Source organism: Bidens hawaiensis, unplaced genomic scaffold, assembly GCF_021521415.1.
Source record: "Bidens hawaiensis isolate Kalapana, Puna unplaced genomic scaffold, B.hawaiensis_p1.1 tig00030158_1, whole genome shotgun sequence".
Classification (NCBI taxonomy): domain Eukaryota; kingdom Viridiplantae; phylum Streptophyta; class Magnoliopsida; order Asterales; family Asteraceae; genus Bidens; species Bidens hawaiensis.
This window is the reverse complement of record NW_027495002.1, coordinates 254,601-272,602: the sequence shown is the minus strand read 5'-3', so window position 1 is coordinate 272,602 and position 18,002 is coordinate 254,601. Positions and strand designations below refer to the sequence as shown.

General features: G+C 34.4%; 1 protein-coding gene across 1 annotated transcript; it reads right to left on the bottom strand.

Moving 5' to 3' along the window:
* Nucleotides 1-4,515: 4,515 nt before the first annotated feature.
* LOC143579893 (uncharacterized) lies at nt 4,516-5,820 on the bottom strand. The gene is made up of 3 exons (XM_077063070.1): nt 5,392-5,820; nt 5,120-5,311; nt 4,516-4,761 (listed from the first exon to the last, which is right to left on the bottom strand). Exons 1-3 carry the CDS (start codon nt 5,818-5,820, stop codon nt 4,516-4,518), a joined length of 867 nt encoding a protein of 288 aa, XP_076919185.1.
* Nucleotides 5,821-18,002: the final 12,182 nt, after the last annotated feature.

The following is an 18,002-nucleotide window of genomic DNA, read 5'->3' as shown; positions in this document are numbered from 1 at the left end:
CAACATATAAGAATAATGGAAAAAAAAAGAAACTTTAAAAAAGAGTTAAAAATAATCTTTTTAGGAGTTTTTAAGTTTTCTCTTTAAGAGGACTTTTCACTTGAACCCACCCCATATATATATATATATATATATAGGCAAAGTATAGAATGAAAACCTACTTGAGTTGTGAAAACCCGCGAAAAACCTACGTAACATCGTTTTTTTTTGTAACATGTAATATATGTTGTAACATTTAATACAAAACATCGAAACATTAAAAAAAATTGTTTTTCTATTTTTTAACATTTTTTTACTAATTTTTTTATATGTTTTTAGGAGAGAGAAACAGTTATATTTATATTAACATTTTTTATTAACTTTAATTATGGATCACAAAATTTAATCTTTAATTAAAAACATGTGGTTGAGAATGGGTTTCTAGAGTTTTTATAACTCAAGTGGTTTTTATTTTAACCTAACCCTATATATATATATATATATATATATATATAGGATGAATATCATTTAAGAACTCTAAGGAACTCATAATAACTAATGTTTTTTTTATAATAATTTTTGTATATTAATATTATTTGAGTGTAGTTTTATCACTTTGTATATTTATATATATGATTACAATTATACAAATTAGTTTTTACACATATCTAATCTTCTTTTACACATATGGAAGTTTGTTATTACGTAAATTTTACATATATGTAAACTTGTGATTTATATATGAAAATAAAAAATTTATATATCAAATATGATAAAACTACTCTAAAATAATGTTATTATATAAAAAAGTTAAAAAAATATTTGGTTTTTAAGAGTTCCTAAAAAGTTATTAACTTTTTCTGAGTTTTTAAATGAAACTAACCCTATGATAAATGTGCAAACAAAATAATATGAGTAATTATCAATCAAAACGTGAGCAAATAATGTGTCAGTTGACTGTCGCCTTGCGAATCATGCATTGGCTGCTATGACTAGCATACAAATGTGATTCTCGATTGACCACCATCATGCGAACGGGCTTTAGCTACTAAGACTAGCATATAAATGTGATTGTCGGTTGACCATCGCCATGCAAGCGGGCTTTGGCTACTAGACGACGTATGATCATACTTGCTGTGATATATTATGATGGACCTCTCCGAATACGATAAAATAAACACTTAAACAAATAGTAATTAGCATTTAATTGAAATACACGCAATATTTACGTTTGCTAGTTTGTGTTTATATATGATATAAAAATGTAAATCAGATATGCATATGTTCCCGAAAAGTTTGAAAAGAGTAAAAAAAAAAGGGGGAATGACATCTCAGCTTATTGCTTAGGCGAGTGTGCGAGAAATAAGAATAAAAACACCATTAAACGAACAAACCGTCCTTTAACGTGCTGACTGAGATAGACCAAACAGACCTGAAACTTAGTGATAATAAACTATGATTGAAACCGATAACATAGCCGCTGGAATCGATCCAAACAGATGTCTAGAACTCCAGTTATGAGATATTTAACGTTAAGCGAGCTTGTACTGACCATAATCCGAACAGCGTGTCGGGTTTTTGTTAGTAAAGTTAAAATCTCTTAACAAAAATAAGAGTCTTCTGGATCGAAAATCGGTTCTGACCAGAAGTGATAGAAATCGATTGGTCGTTGACCAATATGCCCTTAAACGGGTTGGAATCAAATTGAACCGTCAGTTCCCTTCAATCTCATAAATTGATTGATGGTTATTGACAAGTGAGTAATCATGAAAAATTCATCAGTTAACAACTTACCCAGATCCGAATGTTGTTAGTGATTTTCGCTAACAAAAAACACGGATTGATTTGAGTAAAGTTGTGAGATCCCGTTTATAAGACCTACAATACAAGTCAAAATATCAATACATTCAACGTTGTATTCCCAACAAGTTTCATTAGGCGTGATTGGACGAGGAGATTATCAAAACCTCGCCAAGATAACATTTTCAATACCTCGCCAAGATAACATTCCCAACAAGTTCCATCTAAAAGTGACAAAGTTTAACAAGATTTACAACAAGAGTATCTGAAACATTTTCAATACCAAAATAAATATCATGCATTAGCTAGATACATTGAGTTGCAGTTTAAAAACGATAACCGATAACATTACTTGAAAAACGAAGATAACATTTTTAAGTAAAAACACATAAGATTTCCAACTTCACGTTTTTAGTTGATGGTAAGCTAGGCTGTCCGTCAAAGTCGAGCACGATTTTAGCAAGGCTTTCACTATTCCTAAGCCCTACAAAAAAATGTTAGCAACAGAAATTAACACCAATAAAAGAACATAAAGAATAAAATTAGACGTATGGCGATACAGGGCCGGCCCAATGCTATAAGCAACTAAAGCCCTAGCTTTAGGCCCCCAAAATTTAAAGGCTTCGTTTTTTTTAAATAAAAGTTCATATCTTTAATGTTCATATTATCATGTGTCGTCATTCTTATCAAATGATTGTTTTGTATTGCAATGGTAGGCGTGCCTTTTTTTTCTCACAGAGACAAGTTCGAATCCTATTGGCAATGCTTTTTATCCCATTTCAGTGAATTTTCCTACTTCTTTTATTTACATCTAAAATTACATTGTAATATAATTTTCTAGTGGTTCACATTTATTTCTAGACTAGATATAAAATGTTGTGTTGTCTGTATATTTTATTGAAAAATTATTCCCTAATAATGCAGTAAAGAAAACAATGTATAAAATACATGAAGGTAATATCACCTTTAACAAATACCTTGTTCTATATTTGATTAAAAAATTTTTTTATCATGTTGGTTCTTTTGATTATTTCTTCCTAAGAATATTATATTATTTTCTAGGAATATTGGTTTTAAATAATCCTAACTATTTCCTATTGGTAAATATCAGTCCCAACTTTATACTTGTCTGCTGATCGTCCTAACTATTGATGTATTTGTTTTTAATGGGCCGCAACTAACGGATGTTAACTCCGTTAGTGATTTGCTGATGTGGACCTTCTTATCCGGCCGGAAACTTATCGGAAACCTGCAACTTGCCTCAATTCTCCCTAATATCATCACACCGTCTCCCTCCCTCTTCAAAACACATCGGAAATTAGAAAATGAAGTAGATTTCATCTTCTTTCATGGCCAATCTCTATATACCAAACCCAATTTTATTTTCAAAAATTTAAAATCAATGTTACACGGTTTACAAAATAAGCATAGGGCTTTTGTTAAGAGGATAAAAACGAGTCGAATGATGTGTCAATTACCTCGAATGGTGCACGATTGACGAAGGTGGACTTCGTCGGAGACAACAACGGCGGCACGTCGGTTAGGTTTCGAATGAGGGGAAAGATAGAGAGAGATGGTGTAACGATATTAGGGAGAATGGAAGCGAGTTGCAGGTTTCCGACAAGTTTCCGGCCGGAGAAGAAGGTCCATGTCAGCAAATCACTAACGGAGTTAACATCCGTTAGTCGCGGCCCGTTAAAAATAAATACATCAATAGTTGGGACGGTCAGCAGGCAAGTGTAAATTGGGACTGATATTTACCAATAGGCCATAGTTGGGATTATTTAAAACCAATATTCCTATTTTCTATGATATACATCATCGAGTTTGATTTTGAGAGATGAGACAAAAAACACCAATAGTTTCAAAATCTATCGACACTCCGACTCACAGCGTGTGAACATTCATGAGTCAAGGTTTCAAAAGTTTGATTTTTATGTTGTTATATCTTTCAATTTTCATTTTCACGATTCAAGGTTTCATTTTTTTTCCTGTTGTTAATTAAAGTCATGCTTGATTTTCGTCTGATTATGCTTGATTTCTGTTTTGGTTGATTTTTGGATTATTTTTTCCTTAGTTGAATCCGCTATGTTCATTAGTTGGCTTATGTTAAGTGGTCGAATTTGTGTTGGAGTAACTAATACAATGTTCAATATAAAATCTTATTTGCTGATTTCATCATATTTCGAAGTGTTAGTTTTGTAAGGAAAAAAGTATGTTTTTTTGAAAAAAGGCCCCGTATAATTTAATCCGCTTTAGGCCCCTAAAATAGTTGGGCCGCCACTGTGGCGATAGAATACCTCATTTAAGCCAATGCTATTCTCATGTTTCTCAATATCATCAAATGAGGCCTCCAAACTACTGAGAGTATTTATAGTCGAACTTGACGATGAAGGGGTTATGCGCAACTCATCCATCACAAGAAACAACCCAGATTGTTTTAGTAGTTCCCCATCTATCCTTGGATCTTTCATATAAGAAATACCATATTCTAACGAGATGCAATCCAGTGAAAATAATTGGTGTTTTGTAGAACACCACTGACCAAAATGAGGTTTAAGTAACATGTCTTTGATTTCTTGTGACTTAAGGTACCTTCCTACACTCATGTTTGAAATGCTTCTAAAAACATTATCATACAAGTCACAGAAGATATCCCTTAACCCTTTCATCAGTTTTATTATTGTTCCTAAAGGAATTGATAAAAACCCGAAAAGAAAGTCAACAAAATCTTCTTTAGCTTCTGCAAATATAACCTTTCCAGTTGACTTCTGCAAATATAACCTTTCCAGTTGACTTCTGCAAGGATACTTCAAGAAGAATCTTTGAACCTGGAGATTCTTCTATTTTCAATGTATCAGTTTGATCAAGTGTACTGCTTTGGCCGGGAACAACTAAACTTTGGACCGAACTGATCCTATGGAAAACCAAATAAGTGAACACAGAATCGAGTGTAAACGCCACCTTTAAAAGATAATGCATCTGAAAGAAGAAAATAAATTATTGTGTAATATAAAGTTATTATGTACCTAGACATTTTATGTTTGTTGGCCAATATAAAATTATTGTCATTTAATAAGTAGGAAAAAAAGAAACAAAATGTTATAAACTAATAATAATTACATTTTTAAGGGGGTGTTTGGGATTCCTTATTTTACTTTCTTATAACTTTTCATTGAGTTAATAAGTTACAAAATTGTAACTTATGGTACTTTTCATTTTATAATATAAGCAATCCAAAACACCTTATTACTTTTCAAAAAGTTAATAAGTTATAAGTTGGTGAAATAAGCAATTAAGTGTGAAACATTCTAATATGAACATATGACATATAATTTACCTGTTCACAACCCAAATCTAACTTTATGTCCTCCAAACAGCTCTTGTTAGCAATTCCATGATCTGTCAGCAACCGAATGCAGCTGGCTGAAGAGAAAGGCATCACGCAAAGATCGTCAGTGACAATATAAGTTGCAATATCAGAAACAAACAAAGCACCATCACTACGACAACGTTTTCTTGAATCGGAACACTAGAGAAACCTATACGCACAGATTCAGAATTCATCAAGGTGCCACATTTCACACATTTAGCTTTGTTACAAGTGCTGACAGATTCTTTATTAAGCTCTGTGATGTACTCATATGGTCGGACCTTTTTTGTAGTATGACTCGGGCATGAAGGGCATTTAAAGTATTTCGAAGGCTCCGTGTCGTCTAGTTTCAGTTTAAGGTTTCTGCAGTGATCATGTGATAGACTTCTGGGGCTAAGAAGCATACACTTGCATTCTTCTGTAGCAAAGTAACACTCGGGAAAATCTTTCAAACTTTGGTACAGATTGTTCAAGCTCCCGGGGGGATAGAGCTTTGTATCCACATGTTTCCCTAAGAGTCTGGCAATTGTTCCCAATGGCAATGTCATGAAGCTGAAAAGAATGTCAACAAAACTGTGATCAGCTTCAGCATACACCACTTTTTTATTCACTTTGTCTACTATTACTTTTATCGATATTTTAGCTTCATTGGCCTTCTTTTCAGCCATAATTCTAGAAACCTATCCAAGAAGATGGAGATAACTATATTTTTGTAAGGTACAGTTGTTCTAAATATGTATAAGATTGGTATATATTTAAACTGGTATGAGGTAATGAAAAGGCTTTCTTTAAGCGGAATTTAATGGTGATTTAATTTTCAAGTATCTTTGGAAGTTGTATAATACTTTGAAACTAGTAGGCCGGCCTCTTGGTTTCTAATCTATCAAACAAAACAAAGGCCAAAAGAACTTTTAATGTGTTGGTCTCTCATCAAGATTTCTTTTATAGTGAGTTCTATACAATGGTTTCCTCATTTTATAGTGCTTTAAGTTTATTTTTTAACAGTTAACAGACACCTTAAATCAACACATTTGTCCACGATACTTAGAAATGGCATAAAAGCCAAGCCCAGCGGCTATATCGGAAACCCGAAACATATAGGACGAGTACTATATCCGAAACCAGACGGGTATAGGATTAGATTTTAAAAACTTTGCAGACATGAGATTGTTAAAAGACACAATATTCAAGGGCGGTTCGGAAAATTTCAAGGTGACTTGGAGTAGATTTAAAATAATAATAATAATAATAAAAATAATTAGTTTATTATATGAGTTCTAAAATAAGTTAGTCTTATTCTATTTATTTAGTTCTATTTGATATAGATTCAAATTGTATATTTGAATACGAGTAGGACTAGAATTAAGGGTGTTATATAAACCCTTGGTTCACATGGATTTATTAAGTTTTTAGTTCATCTTTCTTAATAAAAGAGATCGAAGGTTTTTGTTTGTCAAAGAATAATCTGGTGTGTGAAGCCATCCTTTTACTTCCTGTTCGTACAGCAAAGGCCATTAAAGGTGTGCACAAGATTAATTTGTTTTGAGTGTGTCTTAATTGTGATCTACACATAAGAAAATGCAGAACCTTCTTTTCTTGTTCGAAAAAGAAGAAATTAAACAGAAGCTGCATATTTTAAGTTCCTGTGTTTGGTGTTGTGATTCACTTGTGAAACACTTTGTTGTTTAACAGAGATTAGATGATACCCGACCCGATTAGACGAGAACATATAATCGTTTACCCCAATCATGTACCCGTAAACTTTTGATTTTTTAGTTTTATTTTGCCTTAGTCATTGAATATTGATACTTCATATTAGTAGGTTTAATATATTAAAAAGAAAATAGAATTTTTAATGAGTCCACTACAAAAAAAAAATGCGTATTAGCGGTGACACTATTAGCGACGACATGAGTATTAGCAGCGACATCTCATGATCCGCGTTTTTGTTTTCAGAAACACATCTGGGCCGTTAAAAGTTGTTTTGATCCAATGGCTAGGGTTTTTTTGCAAAATATGTCGCCGCTAATAACAAAAAACATAACCCGCGGGAATATATTATCCATCCCTCTCATTTGCTCCGTCCCTTCTCTCTCTCGTCTCAAAACATTGTCGTCGCCCACCGTTGTTCTTGGCTCCATCGTTGTCGCCGGCGTTCTTGGCTCCGTCGTTGTCTCCGGCCACCACTCCAGTTAGGTTTATATCACATTATCTTCACCTTTTTCACTTCATCTCAATTTTCATGTTATTCTCCTCCGACACCAGCCACCACTCAGACGCTACCACCACGCCGGCCACCACTCCGAAGCTACCACCACGCCAGTGTAATTTCCGATCTATTGCCGAAGCTACCACTCAGACGCTACCACTATGCCGGTATAATTCTTTGTTTATTTATTTTAGGGATATTGCTAGTATAATTGTCAATCTGTTGAAACAATTGTGTTAATTAGGACTGATTTGTGTGTTTAAACAATGATGTTAACTAGGACTGATATGTGGTGTTAATTAGGACTGATTTGTGTGTTTAACAATGGTGGTTTGTGTATTAGATCGTATAATAAACTATCCCGATCCCGAGCCTTTTAATTCAAATTGAAAAGAAGGAATATTTAAAACAAGTCAAACATGTTAAAATCATCCAAAGTTTACCTATTATATTATTATTCAAATATTACTAGTGTAATGAAATTATAAAAAATAAAAGATTGAACCGACCCATTTAGACGGTACTAAAAAGGTAAAAATGACTCGTTTGAACCTTGCCAAAATCCACTTAAGTACAAAGCTAGTAAAGGGGGAAAACTATGTTTCAAAACATACCATTATACAAGACTATTAATATTGTGAAATTGACATTATTTTTATCTTTGTTTACATTTTTTTCCACTCATTTTAATCATCACGAACTTAGAATACCCGCTCAAAATTGATTTAAAAATCAATTTTGGGCTGTCCCCATTTCGGGACTGGGACTGCCTTTTGAATACTTTATCTCATTTAGGATGTGAATGTGTATTACATGATTGTTTATTTAAGAAAGATTCGGTTGTCATTTTTCTTTTGCTCCTCGGATATATATATATATATACTTGGGAGCTAAGGGGAAATGCTGTCGAATTTTTCTTAAACAAACAATCGTGTAATACATATTCATATATGAGATAAAGTATTCAAAAGGTGGGTTTAGCAGCCTACCCTTGTAAATACGCAATCCGTTGTCCAAACAATCTTCTAATATTTACTAGTAGCCTGAAACCCTAAATTATGTTTCAGTTGAATGATCATGTTCGCCGATAAAAATTGGATTACCAATCCAAGCATTAGATCAACTGAGTATCAGCAAGGACTCCAATCATTTATCGAGATGTGCAAAAACCAAGTTGATAGCAGAGGCTTTGTAAGATGTGCATGTGCAAAATGTCAGAATTCTGTATTAATACCTTACAAAAATATAAAAGCTCATATGCGTGTATATGGCTTTTGTCAGACGTACACTAGGTGGATCTATCATGGCAAAAGTTTAATTCCTCCAGTTGTGATTGTAGACGAGATTATGCCAACTAACGATATGGCCGACGTTATCGAAGATGTTATGAATGAGCGTAGGGAAGAGGATACCAACGTTGATGATAGGGACTCGGGTTCAGACAGCAGCGATGTCCGTGATGATTTTGAAGAGTTGTTAAAGGAAGCCCAGTCAGAATTATATCCTGGTTGTACCAAGTTTTCTTCCCTCGACTTTTTAACAAAACTTATGCATATAAAGGTGAAAAACAAATTGACTAATAGTTCGCTTGATGAGCTCTTCGAGCTGTTGCAATCTTCACATCCAGAAGGCAACAAGATTTCCCCTTCGCATTATGAAGCGAAAAAGACATTAAAGAAGATTGGCTTGGGGTATGATTCAATAGATGTGTGCAAAAATGACGGTGCTCTCTTCCGGGCAGAACACCAATCGTTGCATAATTGTCCTGTTTGTAACGAGAGTTGGTGGGTTGATACAAAAACAAAGGGCAAAAAGGTACCTCACAAGATGTTACGATACTTTCCTTTGACCCCAGACTAAGACATTTGTATTGTTCGAGGCACACGGCAAAAGAAATGATATGGCACAGTACTGGACGATCAGAAGATGGTACGATGCGTCATCGTATTGATGGATCTTCATGGAAAGAATTTGATAAAAAGTACCTTAATTTCTCGAGGGAACCCCGAAAAGTTCGCCTAGGGCTTGCAGCTGACGGTTTCAATCCGTTTGGTAACATGTCTTTGGCTCATAGCACGTGGCCAGTTGTACTCACCACATACAATTTGCCTCAATGACTATGCATGATCATGTTATCCTTGCTAATTCCCGACCCAAGATCACCCGGAAAGGACATAGACATTTTCCTTAAGCCCTTGGTGTGTGAACTTAAACATTTATGGCAAGAAGGCGTACGTACTAAAGACACGGCGACAAACACATTCTTCACAAGGAAGGCGATACTATTATGGACCATAAACAACTTTCCAGCTCGTAGTAGTCTATCTGGTTGGAGCGGACAAGGCTACAAGGCATGCCCGACTTGCAATAAAGACATTCCTTCAATACATGTAACAAATAAAGTCGTATTTGTCGGTCACCGCCGATTCTTACATGCTAACCATGCTGGGAGAAAAAGTTTGGACTTTAACGGCGAGCCCGAGACAAGATCCCCTCTGAAACAATTTAGTGCTGCTGACACAGAAGATCAACTCAATCGTCTACTCTATCGTGTACCGGGCAAGCATCCCGATTTTGGAGGTATTAAGAGAAAGCGAGAGGATTTCGAGTTGAACTGGAGCAAGCGAAGCATATTTTTTGAACTTGAGTATTGGTCCTCTCTCCAGCTAAAGCACAACTTAGATGTAATGCATATTGAAAAAAATGTGTGCGATAGTTTACTGGGTACTCTTCTAATGAACGATAAAACCAAAGACACGCCAAATGCACGAGTCGACTTGCAAAATCTAAAGATTCGAAGAACACAATGGTTGGAACGAAAGGGTAACAAGTTTTATAGGCCCCACCCAAAATACTCATTAAAGGTCGGTGATCAAAAGCTTTTCTGTCAGTTTATAAAAGATGTTAAACTGTCAGATGGGTTTGGATCTAATATCAGCAAGAGAGTCATAGATAACAATACTAACATTACTGGGTTGAAATCTCATGATTGTCATATTCTCATGCAACGTTTGTTACCGATTGGTGTTCAAAGGTTTTTGACTGAAGATATTTATACGCCTATAGTAGACCTTTGCACGTTCTTTAAGCAGCTTTGTTCAAGAACACTATTGGTAAATGATATGAAGAAAGCAAAGAAAGCCATTCTTTTGATATTGTGCAAGTTAGAGTTGGTATATCCTCCAGCGTTTTTTGACATTATTGTTCATTTAGTTTTGCATTTACCAGATGAAGCAATTCGTGGAGGTCCATTCTGTATGAGATGGATGTATCTATTTGAAAGGTATATGAAAAAACTAAAACATTATGTCAGAAACAAGGCAAGGCCAGAAGGTTCTATAGCTGAAGGTTATGTTTCTGAAGAGGCTCTATCATTTTGTTCGATGTACCTTCGAGATGTTCAAACTCGGTTCAATCACCCAGACAGAAACGAAGATGCCATTGTCGAAAAAACTAAGTTGTTGGTGTTTGAGTCTAAATGTCGTCCGGCTAGCGCAAAGAAGATCAAATATCTTACTATCAACAAAAAGCTCAATTTCGAATGGTTTGTCCTCGATAGCTTTCAAGAAGTTAGGGACTATATGAAGTAAGTGCTCATCTCTTTAACTTTTAGTAATCTGTTAAGTATTTTCTCTTTCCTTATTGGGGCTATATTTTTGTCATCAATTTAGTGAATTCAAATATGAACATCCCCAGGATGACGTTAAAACTAAACTTCCGAAGTGGTTTCTCGAGAAGGTAATCCATATAATCTGTTAGGTATTTCCCTTTTCATTTAGTGTTGCATTTACCTGATGAAGTAATGCATTATTCTACATTTGTTAGTTATATTCGCTGAAAGTACAATATTCTCCTGAATTCAACCCAGAGTTGTATGCTCTTTCATTGGGTACGTAAATAAATTCCTTTACTTACATTGCTTGCATAGTCAACGGTGTTCGGTTTATGGTACGTGGTCGTGACGTAGAACGAACAACGCAAAGCTCTGGAGTTCTAGTAGAAGGAGTGAACCATGAGAAATACTATGGCCAAGTAGAAGAGATCATCGAGTTGTGTTATGGAAATGGGTATTCAAGTGTCCTATTTCGGTGCAAGTGGTTTGATACTCGAAAGGGTGTTAAACATGATAAAAATATCACCAGTATCAACACAGAGCACGAATGGGACAAAGAAGATCAACTCATATTTGCTTCGCAAGTCAAACAAGTGTTTTACATACAAGAACCATGTCGAGGAAACCAAAATAATAACCACCGATGGGTTGTCGAGAGTGTTAATCATCGAAAGATTTGGGATCTACCTACATTAAATGATAGTCGCGTTGAAAATGCTCAAAAAGTTGACAGTGACTTAGTAGAAGATCTTGACGTTGTTCACAACAATTCTTCATCTAATTGTTTACTTTCCATTGACTTTACTCAATACTTGTTAATCACGTCTTCTCATGTCACTGTGGCTGAGAAGCCAAGTGAAGTTAATCCGCCAACGTTTACCGCTAATACATTGTCTGAGGACGAGAGTGATAATGACGAGGACGATTTTGAGTACGACACGGAGGGATTGGAGGCAGACACTGAAGAATCCGAGGGAGAGTTTGATTTAAAGAATGGTTGTAATTTGTATTTGTATGTGGTTATAAGAAAACTTTGTATTTTTATGTAGCAATAGAAAACTTGAATCGTATTATATATTTGTATTGCATATCTTATACTTTTCAGATCATGGCGGACGTCATGCCTCGAGGACATGGCGGCGATGGTGCCGAGGATCCGCCACCTCCAGGTGGTTTTGGGCGAGGTGTTCACGAGGAGGATGGTAAGGGTTACTATAATTTATTTATTTACTATATTTTATTCATTTATTATAAATACATATATTGTTATAAATATACATGTTGTGACTAATAAATTTTAATTATATTTGTAGTTGTACCGGCTCGACGTAAGGGACGAGGTCCTGCCAAAAATAAAAAATTGGCAGCAGCACTAGAGAAAAATGGGGGGCCTTTGTCTCTCACATTTGAGAGGAATGCTACATTTATCCCGATTGGTGAGGTTGCCGACATGTTCAGTCGTGAAGTGGGAATACACATGGGGAGGAATATCGCCTTTGATAAGGAAAGTTGGGCTAGTGTGTTTGAAGCGGAGAAAAATGCTTTGAAAGAGCATCTTAGTGTGAGTGATTTTTTAATTTAAATATTCTTCATTTAATTATTTTTCTTTTACTTAATTAACTAATTTCTTTTAATTACTTCCTAGCATACTTCAATTTTCAAGAGATAGAGCAAGATCCTCAAAAGAATCTGCTAAAGGGTGACATTGAATTTGTGATCTCAGAGCGATATAGAGATCGAAAAAGCAAAGCAAAAGGCCATTATTATGTTGTAGGTGGAAAGGCTAATTTAGACTTAACAAAGACCAACCCCCCCAAGGAGATGAGTGAAGAAAATTGGAAGAAAGTTGTCGACCTTTTCAGGACCGAGTCACATGAAAACCAGTCGTTGGTCAACAAAGCGAATCGACAAAAGTAACAATACACAAACCGGGGGGGGGGGCATTGATGTGCTAAAAGTAGTCTAATAAAAACACGACACTAAGTAATAATTTCTAGACTCTTAACTAAACTAAAACTACTAACCGGCAAGTGAACCGGTTGACTCTAGTACAGCTAAGTAAGTCCGGATATCAAACCCACAAGACTCTTTTAATTACGCAAACTAGCTAAATTAGACATGACTATTTATTTATTATTTGTTTAAGGGGGGTTTTACTAATAAACTAATTAAGAAGACTAAAGACGACTAAACTTAGAACTTGGATTTACTTCAGATGATGATGAGATAACTACTTAGGCTAGAATCCCCTAAATTTCAGTTGTTAATTAATCGGGAAAATATTTAGTTATGGACTGGGATCGTAAAATAGACACCTAAGAGAAAACCCGAACAGGACCCCTGACCCTTCTCAAGAGACACCTATGGGTTTCTAATAAGTTTTAACGCACACCATTATTCAAAATCAAGTTTCCTTACGGTCACCTAATTATTATAACTTAGTTCCTTTATACGAAATCCTACTTTACAGCACGGAAATCAAAGGCAGTTTAATATATTTAATTGATTCAATAGACAATAATTAAATAATCAAACCTAGACGGACTCCTTACGAAGAACTAAATCTAGCAAGATCAAATAATAAAGATCTATCAATAACCTAGCATTTTACAAATTTAGGTTAGTAGTACACTTAGGTTTATTTAATTAATAATTATTATTCCTATGATCTTAATGCATGTCAATCATAAAATAGTCAAAAACACAAAATAGATGACCTAATAGCAACCTATCATAACGACAAACAATAATCAAGGCAACTATGGAATAATAACAATCAATCAAACAATCCTAAGTATCCATATGCATCAATTTAATATGATTAAATCTTTTACTAAATCATAAAACCATAACGAAAAATAATCCCAAATCAAAACACAACGTCAAAATAGGTTCATCATAAGCCTAGGCAGTCTATAATGTTTAGCCTAGCACCATAAAATAAAACAAAATAGTAATAAAGGAATTCATGGTGAAAATAAGTAAGAACGGAAGATTAAAGGCGATAAAACCCGTGGTCTTTGTCTTTGGATGATAAGTACGCCACCGTATGATTCCAAGCCTCCAAAACCTCCAAAATATCACCTCTTGACCTCCCAAATTCGTTCAAGCCGGTTAGGGTATTCAGGTTATGAGTAGGGTTAAGTTTATGGGTGTTTATATAGACTTTCAAGGCCCATAAACCTAAAATTAGTAGAAGATTCTGGAAATCTAAGCCCATAGACTTAATATTTGTAGAAGATTCTAGAAAACTGAGCCCAAAGTGCCGCACGACGGGCCTTCTCCTATTTTACTTGTTTTCGCTTGTTTTTCGCCCTCTTTTCGACATGATTGAAACCCGAAACCTAAAATATAGAAATACGTTTGTAATATACAAATCTTACATGAAACCAAACAAAACTAATAAAATATTATATAAAATAAACAAGGGATTTATATATATTTAGCCTTACATCAGGCATCCTATATGGCTATAAAAATGTAATGCTTTATATTTTTCCACACACATAAAAAAATTATATATTTATTGTATGATCTAATATTTAATGTTATACAACGTATGAATGAGCTCCAAGTTTTTAAGAAAGCTCATTATCGACGTGATGGCACTTTTAAGAGTGAGGTGGCAGAGCATCAATATGTATGTACTTATTAAACTATATTTTTCAAATATATTTATTAAAGTATATTTTTCAAATATATTAATCATCTGTTGTATATTGTTGTAAATATAGAATGAATTAAGGAGAGAGTTCGAGAAGCAAACCGAGCCTAATAGCGAAGGCGAATTTGAAGAAATTAATGAGCCGATTTCAAATGCGGTTGGAATATTTGAAAGGTGTTGGGTCCTCGACGCGGCTGTACGAAAGGTATCGGGCCTAAACCTTCAAGTGTCGCGGATCAATGTGAGAAGGAGCCGACACCACAGCCATTCTTTACACCGGTAAATATATATATATATATATATATATATATATATATATATTATGTTGGTAATTTGATTTTGGTAATTTTGACCCATACATGTTAGGAATTAATTATTCTTTTTACTTATAGGCTCAACTTGATAGAATTTTTAGCGGCCCGGAATTTCTAGCTCGTATTTCACAACATAATGCCTCGGCCTCATCGAACAAGGTGTCAAGGAATAATGATGATCATTTCGACCAAGATGACATGGATGATGAAGAATGAAAATATTTTAGACTATCTAAACGATTGTTATGTTTTAAACGGTTGTTTTTGTGTTTTACCTTAACTATCTAGACGATGTTTTACCTTATGATATATGTGTATGAAATTTTTTGGAATCATGTGGTTTTGAAAATCTGAAAATTATCATGGAATGCCGGAAAACAGGACATGACCGGAACCGAAAATTGAGCGGGTGCTGTACTGCATGTCTACAACTATCAGCGGCGAATGCTATTAGCGGCGACATATGTCGCCGCTAAATACTATAATTATCAGCGGTGAAACCTATTTATTAGCGACGACAACTTATTAGCGGCGACATATTATTAGTGGCGACGTACAACTATCAGCGGCGATATTTGATTATTAGCGATGAGTTAGTAGCGGCGACTTATTAGCTGCGATATCGGTGACTATTAGCGGCGACTTTTGACGCCGCTAATAAGGCTTTTGCTTGTAGTGCTCATTTAGTTGATTTTATTTATATTGTTTATGTTATGAAATATATGCATAACTAAGTAATATAAAAATCTTAATATTATTTATTTATTTATGACAAGCTTATATGTATGTAATTTATCATACTTGAATTTATAATGGTTGTTATATCAATAAATAGTATACAAGAATTATAATGGTAAAAAAAGTTATATGGAAATTTTAATGGCTATTTTTAAATAAGTAAACTAACCGATATAGCTGATATTGTCAGGTATGCCGATAGTCGACGGGTAATTACTCGACAGTTATTGTAGCGGATATGGGACAAGATTTTACAACCGGGTATGTGACTATAATTATCAATACCGGCCTATTGCCATCATTAACGTACTAGTTTATAAAAAAATAACAAAATTTATAAAAGTTGCTAAATTCTTATAAAGAAAATTATTGATTTTTTGTAAGATGTAGATTGATGGTTATTTAATTCATGTAAGTTGTAAAATGAAGATCCATATCACGGTATGAGAGAACCTAGCAACTTAGAGAGATAAAAAAAAATACAAACAAAAACAAAAGACTATGCTCTTTCAAGCGTTGAAGCTGAATTCGTGGGCATTGCAAAAGGAATAGTGGAGCTCCTACCGATAAAAAAAAGTTATTAACAGAGATAGAGTTTCCACCAAATGAAGCCATTAACTATAGTTGAAGTTAGTATATCCAAGAATCCAATTCGACATGATTAACACAACACGTACGCTAAGTTGGGACGATACTTCATAAAAGAGAAACTTGATGAATGAATTACCACCCTACCATTTGTTCAATCTAAAGATTGGTTGGCTAACGTACTAAGAGCATTCTCAATTCATTCCCTAAAATTATGTGAGAGGAATTTGTAAATTATATGGTATGGTTATAAGTGGTTGTGAGTAGAGCAGAGAGAAAAATTTATATGGAAAAGTTAATTTAAGGTTTTACTGTAGATACTGTATAATTTTTTAATATTTTCATAAAGTAGTTATGTGATAAAGGTATAAAAAATTTTATTTAATTAAACATGTGAGGAAAAATACAGTGTTTTTTAGTGTAATTATATGATATATATGAATATAGGGTAGGGAACAGGCTGGGAATGCTCTAACTAAAGCATTAGGTGAAATTACTAACACGTTTATTAGTTGCCACTTGCCCTATTAACCCGTTTGACATTTGATTGTCCCGTTTGACCCGTTCAGTTTTGCTAGGCTCTAGTAAACCCGAACATCTTTAAGGCTTGATTTGCATTGTTTGTACAAGGTTGTTTTATTTTTCACTTCACAGAATAAATGTTAATTTTATTAAAATGACCATTATTGACATATGTCGGCCAAAAACTAAAGAACCCAATGAGTTTGAAATCATTATTGACTTCGTGCTTAGTCTGAAAATTCAAAGCAACTACAATGTTGCAAAAGTAATAAATCACACGTTTTTTTAAGTGCAAAAATATTATTGTACATTACGAGGATTGAAACCTTAACCATCAAATTCACATTCAAACCATCTTACCACCATCACCGAAATTTACTTGTGTATACAAAAAGCTAAGCCTAAAAGAAAACATAAAAGTAAAATAGAGGAACCACATGCTAATAAGTGAAAGCATCAAACCTCATAAGTTAGGTTACAAATTAGACAACACAATGTACAACATTTTAATGCAAGAAGATTTGGTAAGTGGGCTGCGTAAGTTTGCTAGTTGCATGGCTTCAGCGGTTGTACAGTTTACCATCCACGTTTCAATTCAGAATTTTACCACGTAGTGAGTTGCTGACTAAATGTGGCAAAGCCCTAGCTTCCTCTTTCCACCACATCAAGCTAACCTCTTTTTACTTATTCCATTTACATTTACCTAAAGAGACACGCATCCTTTCTTCTTTCTTTTCTTTCTTCATCAATTTGATGATTTGATGATACTGATTTCTTTATCTAATATGCATCGTGTGTTGTCAAATTGGTTTGGTGTTTTTGTTCAAGAAATCACTGACTCCTTTTGGTAATTTATGTCAATTTTAGGTTTGATATCCAAGGAGGACTTTGTTGTATTGAGCTATGTTCTTGGAACATTGCTAAACTGCATTCTTAAAGTCAACCAAAAGAAGCTACTTTTGGTGTTTGAAACTTTGAATAATCCAGTCATAAAAGTAGCATGTTATATGAGCTATGTGTTAGGATTAGACGCATACACGAAACCGAACACAGACACGAAGTAATAAACGAACACGAGGATTTAACGTAGTTCGGTCTAAACTGACCTACGTCCACGGGTGGCAACTAGATATTCTTTATTGAGTGACAATGATTACAAGTACATGATGTGGTTTATATAGATATTAAACTAGGGTTAGTAA